This window comes from Glycine max, chromosome 18, assembly GCF_000004515.6.
Source record: "Glycine max cultivar Williams 82 chromosome 18, Glycine_max_v4.0, whole genome shotgun sequence".
Taxonomy (NCBI): Eukaryota; Viridiplantae; Streptophyta; class Magnoliopsida; order Fabales; family Fabaceae; genus Glycine; species Glycine max.
The window spans coordinates 53,109,752-53,120,396 of NC_038254.2; the positions used below are offsets into that span (position 1 = coordinate 53,109,752).

Genomic DNA, 10,645 nt, shown 5'->3' on the forward strand with positions numbered 1-10,645 from the left:
TCATTTGTCTATCTCTTTTTTGTTTATCGTCAGTCAAATGCTTTTAATTTCTATTTAATTTTTTACCTAATTTTACTAATAATTTTTATTTCCATCAATAATATTTCTCTCCTCTCTACCAAATAGGACAAAAACAATCAAGAAAGAATCTAATGTATGACACATCCTTCCTTGGTATGATTCGATTAAGAAATCAAGCTAATTTGATGCCCAAAATAGGATAGGTTAACATAAAATAACCATCTTAATCTTTTTATGTTGTAATAAGATGTTTGATATATTAATAAGATATGATTTTGTTATTTTATCTGGGGGCAGGTAAATGGACTTAGGTCCATGGATCGACTAGTGAGGACACGAGTCACAAATCAAATTTTTTTAAGAATTCGTGACTATGTATGATTTTGGGTCTATCCTGCATAATCCATGCGCTATGCGGGTTTAGACTGTGAGGTCCGCGGGTTGACCCGTAAACCTACAATCACCCACTAAACTCAACCCAAACCCAATTAATCCTCAAAGTTCAATTCAGAATTTCTTTGCATTTATGTTGAAATTTATTTCGTTAGGTTAAAATTTTTGTAATTAAATATTTGTTAGAGATTTATTAAGACTTATTTTTTTTAAAAATATATATATAATTAAGTATAATTGACTATCTTTTTAAGAGAAAAATATATTTATTTTGAAATTATAATTTTTTTTAAATTAGAATCATGGACTAACCTATGAGATCAATGGAACAGAAGAGGACCAAGAAGAGGACCAAGACAAACTAACATGATCTGCTGTCAATAAAAACTTATGTGGGTGGGTTAGCCCGCTTACCCACCTCTAATTTTATCAAACAAATCACATATTAATCTATTTTTATTCTACTTATTTTTTCCTTCCCCCTTTATTTTATTTTCTAAATCTATCATACTCTTAAGATTTTAACTAAGGAGAATTAGACATGTAATACATTGCTTGTTATTTCTTTAATAAAAAATTTCCACTTTTAGTAACATTAAATTAACTTAACAGATAATGTTATAAAAACTGGATCGAATTGGTTTGACCGGCAATCAACACTTTCTGCACTTGACTTGATATAAACTGATCAACTCGGCATTTAACCGGTAAAAAACTTTTTTTTTTTCAACTACAAACTACAAAAATACTTAAACATTGCTCCTTATTGACTTGACTTTTCACACTGATCCACGCCGGCTGTGCTCTAATACTTGCATCACGCACGCACTAATCCACATTCCACACCACTCAATTATATCCTTTAATTAATAATTAATAATCCTGCAACACACTAACATCAACCAGCACGTTACTCAATTTGTTAAAAAGCAAAAGTGAAGACTAGAAAGATTCAAACTTGGTAGTGGGCACGCTTTACCTGTGTAGCAATTTAACTTAACAATTACCAAACCACTCAGCTACAATTATTTTTGAATACATATAATACAAATATACATATATTCATCAAGTTACTTTATTTTTTATTGTTCATGATGTGATTGATAACGTGATTTAATCAGTGACTCACTATTTAATCATTAATTTAATATTTTTACCGGGTCAATGACCTTCGATTTTTATAACACTGCTAACAGTTGGTGTTAAGTGTTAACTACAAATCCATTATTCTTAGTATTATAATTGTTGATGTTTGGTACTTGCTCAATTCATGCAGTTTTTTCTATATTTTTTTTAAAGTGATTCCAGAATCATGCATCTATCTGTAAATAATTATTAGATAAGTGAATTTGAAAGATAGAAACTAGTAACAATTTTTAATTCGTCATCCCCCAAGGCGAAGCAGTTAAACTTTTGAACTTAGTCAGATTAGGGGGGATGTCTTTGAGCAACATGCAACAATGCTCATTTGGACTATGACATGTAGCTACTGTCTTTTCAATTGCCTTGCTAGATGTAAATTTGTCCCTAACTGACCCAAGATAATGAGATATATATCATTTCAAGTTGGAAAATAAATTAATTTTGTAGCAATTTATGATTGGACCCCATAGAGTACAGGTCATGAACAAGTAGCAAAAAAAATTCTTGTTGAGTTCCTTGACATTTCAATATCAATAAAAGTCCTTGTCATCTATATTTGGTGAATATTCGGCACAACCGACCTTCGTTTGCTGAATATTCGGCACACCAAAACAAAGGATAAAATGAGCCATACCGCGTGATAAGTATCAAACTAGCTCTTAAAGACTTAAACATAGAAGGAAAAAACAACTGAAGTGTAACTCATCATTGTCTTGTCTGAAGATTTGTTCATGGAGCTTTTTCACAACCTCAACATTTTCAGCACAATTCTGCTCCTATGCATGTTTCCTCACTCACTCAAGTGCCAACAAGCATACCTCAATGGCACTGTCTATGACTGTTCTGATAACCCTTCAGCACCAAAAGGGTATCTTTGCAATGGCCTTCAGAAGTCATGCACCTCCTTCTTACTTTTCAGGTCAAAACCTCCCTATGATAGCCCTGGGATAATTGCTTACCTTCTTGGCTCTGAGGCATCTACCATAGCCTCAATCAACAGGATCTCAAGAAATGACAAGATTCCTTCCAATAAGTCAATCATTGTTCCTGTGTTCTGTTCATGTTCAGGAAACATCTACCAGCATAACACACCTTACACTGCCAGCAAGAATGACACCTACTATGAGTTGGTAAAAGAAACCTTCCAAGGCCTCACCACATGTCAGGCTATGATGGGTCAGAATTACTATGCTTCAATCAACATTGCAATTGGTGCTGAGCTCACAGTTCCAATGTTGTGTGCTTGTCCAACTGAAAATCAGACAGCAAGAGGGGTCACCTCTTTGCTGGTTCACTTGGTGAACTATGGTGACACTATTAAGTCCATAGGAAGGGCCTATGGTGTGGATGAACAAAGTGTGCTAGAGGCCAATAAGTTGGCAGTTTCACAAAGTAAAAACAGCAGCATGGACCTCCTTGCCTTGACACCTATTATAGTTCCTCTAATAGGGAAGAGCTGCAAAGAGAACCCAGATAAATTCTATTGTAGATGTTACCAAGCACCAGATGGAAGCTCCAAGGGGCCCTTCTGTGATGAATCTGATGGTCAGAAATTCCCTGCCAAATTGGTTGCTGGTTTAGGTACTTTTGTCTAAACACTCTTCAAGAAGAAAATATACTTGTATTGAAATTTTGGTATTTGGTTTTAACATAGCATAGCTTTTGTTTGCGAATGACACCCTTAATGAGATAAGGTTTGGTTGTTTATGTATCACCTTAGCAGAGTGAAGAGAATAAAGTAGAATAAGGTTTTGTTCGTTTACTGATATCAAAAATAGTTTTCTGTATATTAAACCTGAGCATAATTGAATGTGTTTGTTGTCTGAGCACATTTCTGTTCTCTAAACATTTATCTATGAGCACTTGAACATGGTGTACTTGAACATAGTACTTGAAGAAAGAGAATGAGAAAATGTTTTTCAACTGTTTCTGTTTTTTGGTTTTAATTGTTTTGGAAATAACTTTGGTAACTCATAGGTTATACCAATCAAATTACTTCTTTTATCTTCTAATGTAAATCAAAATGTTAGTGAAAATACAAATAATATTACGAGAAAGAAAAAAATGAATCTCTTGAATTGGAGTTAGAGACTTGAAATCTGGCAAAGGCAGAATACCCCAATCAAAGAAATCTTGAATTATCTATCTCAAATCAAGAAAAAGACATTGAAAATGATTATGTAGGATTTGACAGTGAAAAGAATAGTAAGGGTATAATATATTTTTGTATGAAAAGTTGATAGCTAAGTACTCTGAAATTGTTTTAAAAAATAGTTTTTAAAATAATATAGTGATAACGAAATCAAGCAGACCCAAAATGATCACTAATGAGATCATGCCAAGATTTAATTTTGACTTAAATAAATGGATTAATTTGAACTTGAACTTGTTATTTACTAATTGCTCTAAAGCATAAGGATGTTTATTGCAAGCCTATGCTTGCACCTGATTTTATTTTATTTTTTGAATTTGCAGGAGTTGGAATTGGTGCAGGCTTTTTGTGTTTGTTTCTTTTGGGGTACAAGTCATATCAATACATACAGAAAAAGAGAGAAACTATCCTTAAGGAAAAGTTATTCAGGCAAAATGGTGGCTACTTGTTACAAGAGAAGCTCTCTTCTTATGGAAATGGAGAAATGGCAAAGCTTTTTACAGCTGAGGAGCTGCAAAGAGCAACAGATAACTACAATAGGAGCAGGTTTCTTGGTCAAGGTGGTTATGGCACAGTGTACAAAGGAATGTTACTAGATGGAACCATTGTTGCAGTTAAAAAGTCAAAAGAGATTGAAAGGAACCAGATACAGACTTTTGTCAATGAAGTAGTCGTATTATCTCAGATCAACCACAGGAACATTGTAAAACTATTAGGTTGTTGTCTTGAGACAGAAACTCCAATACTAGTCTATGAATTCATTCCCAATGGAACACTGTCCCATCACATACATAGGAGAGACAATGAACCCTCCCCTTCATGGATTAGTCGCCTTAGAATTGCATGTGAGGTTGCTGGAGCAGTGGCATACATGCATTTTGCAGCATCTATTTCCATTTTCCATAGAGACATCAAACCCACCAACATACTTTTAGACAGTAACTACAGTGCCAAAGTGTCTGATTTTGGAACATCAAGATCAGTTCCACTAGATAAGACTCATTTAACCACAGCTGTTGGAGGAACTTTTGGATACATAGACCCTGAATATTTTCAGTCTAGTCAATTTTCAGATAAGAGTGATGTGTATAGTTTTGGAGTTGTGCTTGTAGAGCTCATAACTGGGAGAAAGCCAATTTCATTCTTATATGAAGATGAGGGTCAGAATTTGATTGCACAATTCATTTCTTTGATGAAGGAGAACCAAGTTTTTGAAATTTTAGATGCCAGTTTGCTTAAGGAAGCAAGGAAAGATGACATTCTTGCCATTGCAAATCTTGCAATGAGATGCTTGAGGCTGAATGGGAAGAAAAGACCAACAATGAAAGAGGTTTCAACAGAATTGGAAGCATTGAGAAAGGCACAAAGTTCATTACAGATGAACCATGATCATGAGCACACAACTAGTGACATAGTTCAAGAATGCACAGAGGAAAGCATGTCACTGCCCTTACATCTAGAGTTTACATCCTTTTAGGAAGCCATATATATTTTTTTTCAATAAGCTTTTAGGAAGTCAGATTGATGTCCGATTCTTTCATTAACTATGCTTTAGTGCTTCATTTTTACTTTTCAGCACATGTATGAAAGCGTACCCCCTTAGATAAACGACAATATTAATATTTCTCCACAAATTATCAAGCATAGTAGAGCATTGAAAATTCCTCATCAATACTTGTCTACTTCATTTTTACTTTTTTTTTTAAAAAGAAAAAATTGACCTCTCTATATAGAAGAATTTCAATTTAGTTTGTTCATACAGTTATTTTCAACTACAACCTTATATGAAATTTCAATTTAAATTACTCATAAAGGAAAGCTTCGAGCATGGGTTTGGCAAATATGTATTCCCTCCCACCAAGCATGTGGTAGCTTTGTAGATTTCCAGATTAGGCATCTGTCAAATGAAATCTGTATAGTATGTTTAATATTGTACACCACCTGTATATAGGTAGTATAAAAATGAAATTTCAAAACTGAGAAATGAGTTAGGAATTCTTAATTTTGTAAGGAAATGTCAATAAAAACTTTTGCAAAATGTCTTAACTTTGAAGTCTTCAATTTTAATATAGGTATAAATGTATTTTCCATTCCTAATAAATATCTGATTTTTGCATTTGTTCCATAATAAATTTTTGTTGTAAGTTAAGTACTTAATAAAATAATAATTTTATTTTTTATTTTAGATACTTATTTTTAATTTATGATAAATTAGCTAATTTTTTATTTATTTGTTGATAAAAAAAATTATTTATTATTAATTGAGACTAAAACAAAATTCATTAATTTATTATAGAACAATCACAAAATTCACCAATTTATAAAGGATTAAAACAAAATATTAAGGACCAAAAATAAAAATATTGTTTCATTAGAAAATCAACATAAAAATCAAATATTTATTAAGGATAAAAATATATTTAAGTCTTTAATATATATATATATAAAAGAGCAACAGTGAAAAACAATCACAAAAATCAAATATTTATTATAGATTAAAAAAATATCAAAGGTTTAATATATATACGAAGAGTAGCAGCTAACAAGGGATCAAGGCATAGTTTGAACTTTCATTTTTGGACAACTGCCTTAAGCTAAATTCAATAGCAGCTAACAAGGGATCAAGGCATAGTTTGAACTTTCATTTTTGGACAACTGCCTTAAGCTAAATTCAATCTTAATTTCATGTTGAGATGAAATAAGTGTTGGTTGCGAAGAGTCCAAAACAAGTGGACAATCAGCATCCAATGAACTAATTATTAAGAAACAATTTAAGGAGCCTTACATGATAAATCAAACTTTTAAAACCTTACGTTATATTTATATTAAAAAAAAGCCTTAGGTTATATTGGTCTTTTTCTTTATATATATATATATATATACTCTTTAATTACTTTGTCAACTCCCTTTTAATAAGGAAATTTTTTTCCTATGTCTAACTCACTTTTTACCTTTGGAAGCAAAAACGAACTCACTCTTGAATCCTAACAATACGATATTTTGATTACATGGTACTCATCTAGTTGTATCTTCTGATTAGGTATGCAGAATATGATATTCAGTCAAAGGAGCTTATTAAACTCTCAGATGATTTTTCAAATGGATGACCAAGGCAAGTATTCCAATTGAAATGCAAGGTGTTCAGGATCAACAAAACTTTGCTACTCAAAGTGTCTGACTACTTCCTTTAGAGGGATCAATACACGATGCTCAATTCAAATAGTTTAATCGTATTTCCACCGTTAAAAAACTAATAACAAAGTCTTTCATAAAATAAAAGAAAAAAAACGGTGTACAGAATGCATTAGATCATAAACCTCACCACCAAATTCAATTGCGACTCATCTATTCATTCTATTGTTTTGTCTTCTCTAGAGACAGGTTCATGGAGTTCCACTACCTTTACATTCTCTGCACAATCCTGTTCTTACATATGTTTCCTCAATCACTTAACTGACAACAAGTATACCTCAACAGCACTGTCTATGACTGCTCTGAGAACCCTTCTGCACCAAAAGGATACCTTTGCAATGGCCTTCAAAAGTCATGCACTTCATTCCTAGTTTTCAGGTTCAAATCTCCCCATGACAACCCTGTAAGCCTTGCCTACCTTCTTGGCTCTGAAGCATCTACCATAGCCTCAATCAACAAGATCTCAAGAGATGACAAGATTCCTTCCAATAAGTCAATCATTGTTCCTGTATTCTGTTCATGTTCAGGAAACATCTACCAGCATAACACACCTTACTCTGCCACCAAGAATGACACCTACTTCAAGTTGGTCACAGAAACTTACCTAGGCCTCACCACATGTCAGGCACTGATGGGTCAGAATTACTATGCCTCTGATGGCATTAGAGTTGGTTCTGAGCTCACAGTTCCAGTAGTATGTGCTTGTCCCACTGAAAATCAGACAGAAAGAGGGATCACTTCCTTGCTGGTTTACTCAGTGAAAAATGGTGACACTATTAAGTCCATTGGAGAGGTTTATGGTGTTGATGAACAAAGTATGCTAGAGGCCAATGGGTTGCCAGTGCCAACAAGCACAGAGAACAGCATAATCATCTATGCCCTAACTCCTATCTTAGTTCCTCTCAGAGGCAAGAGTTGCAAAGAGGACCCGGATAGTTTCTATTGTACTTGTTCCCAGGGAATGCTTGCGGTTGTGGATTTAACCTTCACGGGATTCCACTGTAATGAATCTGAGGGTAATAATTTTCCTGCCAAATTGGTTGCTTCTTTAGGTATTTTTATCTGAACCCTATATAGAATCAAATATAGTTTTGTTGCAATTTTGGTGTTTATCATGGCCGTAGCTGATGCCACCTAATAAGATAATAAGGCAGTGTTTTTGTTGCGTCACCTTAGTTAAGTTTATACATAATGTAATAGACTAGACAACAAGATAAGTGATGACACATTGCCAAGAAATTTTTTCACTTTGATAGAGCAAATATACAGATGTTTCTGGCTAGTTACTGCATCCAACTGAATTTGAAAAATTTGTCCTTGTTTGTATATTTGCAGGTGTTGGCATAGGTGCAGGCTTTCTGTGTTTGTTTCTTTTGGGGTACAAGTTATATCAATACATACAGAAGAAGAGAAAAAGCAACCGTAAGGAAAAGCTATTCAGGCAAAATGATGGCTACTTGTTACAAGAGAAGCTCTCATTTTATGGAAATAGAGAAATGGCCAAGCTTTTCACAGCTGAGGAGCTGCAAAGAGCAACAGATAACTACAACAGGAGTAGGTTTCTTGGTCAGGGTGGTCAGGGCACAGTGTACAAAGGAATGTTACTAGATGGAACCATAGTTGCAGTGAAAAGGTCAAAAAAGATTGAAAGGAACCAAATAGAGACTTTTGTCAATGAAGTGGTGATTCTATCCCAGATCAACCACAGGAACATTGTCAAATTATTAGGTTGTTGTCTTGAGACAGAAGCTCCAATAATAATCTATGAATTCATTCCCAATAGAACATTTTCTCACCATATCCATGGGAGACAAAATGAGCCCTCCCTTCTATGGGACAGTCGCCTTAGAATCGCTTGAGGTTTCTGGAGCAGTGGCATATATGCATTTTGCAGCTTCTATTCCCATTTTCCATAGAGACATCAAACCCACCAACATACTTTTAGACAGTAACTACAGTGCTAAAGTGTCTGATTTTGGAACATCAAGATCAGTTCCACTAGATAAGACTCATTTAACCACAGATGTTGGAGGAACTTTTGGGTACATAGACCCTGAATATTTTCAGTCTGGTCAATTTTCAGATAAAAGTGATGTGTATAGTTTTGGAGTTGTGCTTGTAGAGCTCATAACTGGTAGAAAGCCTATTTCATTCTTATATAAACATGAGGGTCAGAATCTGATTGCAGAGTTTATCTCTTCCGTGAGGCAGAACCAAGTTTATGAAATTTTAGATGCCAGGGTACTTAAGGAAGGAAGGAAAGATGACATTCTTGCCGCTGCAAATCTTGCAATGAGATGCTTGAGACTTAATGGGAAGAAAAGACCAACAGTGAAAGAGGTTTCAGCATAATTAGAAGCATTGAGAAAGCCACAAAGTTCATTACAGATGAACCATGATCATGAGCACACAACTAGTGACATAGTTCAAGAGTGCACAGAGGAAAGCATGTCACTGTCCCTACATCTAGAGTCCACATCCTTTTAGGAAGCCATGTATATATATATATATATAGCGTTTTAGGAAGCCAGATTGAGACCCGATTCTTTTTTAACTAAGCTTTAGTGTTTCATTTTTACTTGTCAGCACATGTATGAAAGTGTATCCCCTTAGATAGATGACAATATTTATACTTCTCCACAAGAATATTAGTTTAAACTTTGAAATACTCAAGCTTACTTGAGAATTGAAAAATTGGTAATCATATATGTCAACTTTGTTGTTGGCTCGTTGAAGTGGCCTCTTGGAATGGGTTAAGTTTTATTTTTGTCCCTCTTTTTAACAGTATTTTATTTTTTAATTTGATCTTCTGTGTAGAAGAATTTCAATTTTATTCTTGCTCATACGATAGAAAAATACAGTAATGAAATCTTAATATTAAAAATATATGCTTATAAAAATTCAAACTTAGTGTCAATTTATCACTTGTTTCCTTTTATACACATATATGTATGTGTTTGCCCAGAAAACAGAAAACCGGAATAGGAGAGAAGTCATTAAAAGGAGTCTAATTCAGTTAGTTAAATCAATTCTTATGGATTAAAACAAATCAGCAATCAATTCTTTTTTTGGTTAAATCAAGAGATTAGCAACTTAATTACTCTAGTACGACTAAAACAAAGTATATTAAAAAAAATGTCAATTCCTTCATTCACGTGCTCCCATGCTGGTGCTGCCCTGTGTATAACTAGTATTGGTTATAAAAATGGCATCCGGACCCAGTATTCCAGGTGGATTAGAAGATTAGTTATATTTCTTTATTAGAACAACTAACATAGACAAATAGAACTGGAAATTGTGACACCTTCTAATGCGATATACATATTTATATAATAAAATATATGAAAATATAGAATTACTTAAAATAATTTTATTTAATAAATGTAAAGGAGTTCACATAAGTAAAAGATTTACATTCGCATTAATCATCAAATTAAAAACTTATCAATTAAGGGTATAAAACATTTCTGGCTCAAAACAAAGTCGTTCATGAAAAAACTCAAGTTAAATAACAAAATAAAATAAAGTAAAATGACATGGTTGAAATATCGTGCAATTAAAACAGAAATTCATACTCCAATGTCACACCCTATTAGAACATTGCATCCTGACGTCCTCCAGCACGAGGTTCCTTAAAGCAATTCACCTAATTATCTACTCCCACAAACACAAAGATTGAGATCATCACAGAATCCAAACACACAACATATAGGGAGTGAGCTATCACATTCCTAAACAGGTAGA

At 33.6% G+C, this 10,645-nt stretch overlaps 1 protein-coding gene and 1 pseudogene across 1 annotated transcript; both read left to right on the forward strand.

Annotated features, from left to right (window-relative positions):
* The first annotated feature begins 2,120 nt into the window (after positions 1 to 2,120).
* Positions 2,121 to 5,317, forward strand: LOC100795455 (wall-associated receptor kinase-like 2). Its single transcript, XM_003551631.5, has 2 exons — positions 2,121 to 3,138; positions 4,033 to 5,317. The coding sequence occupies exons 1-2, from the start codon at positions 2,289 to 2,291 to the stop codon at positions 5,184 to 5,186; spliced, it is 2,004 nt and encodes a 667-aa protein (XP_003551679.1). The 5' UTR covers positions 2,121 to 2,288; the 3' UTR covers positions 5,187 to 5,317.
* A 1,777-nt stretch (positions 5,318 to 7,094) lies between these two features.
* LOC100795979 (wall-associated receptor kinase-like 1) lies at positions 7,095 to 9,636 on the forward strand (annotated as a pseudogene).
* The last annotated feature ends 1,009 nt before the right edge of the window (positions 9,637 to 10,645 follow it).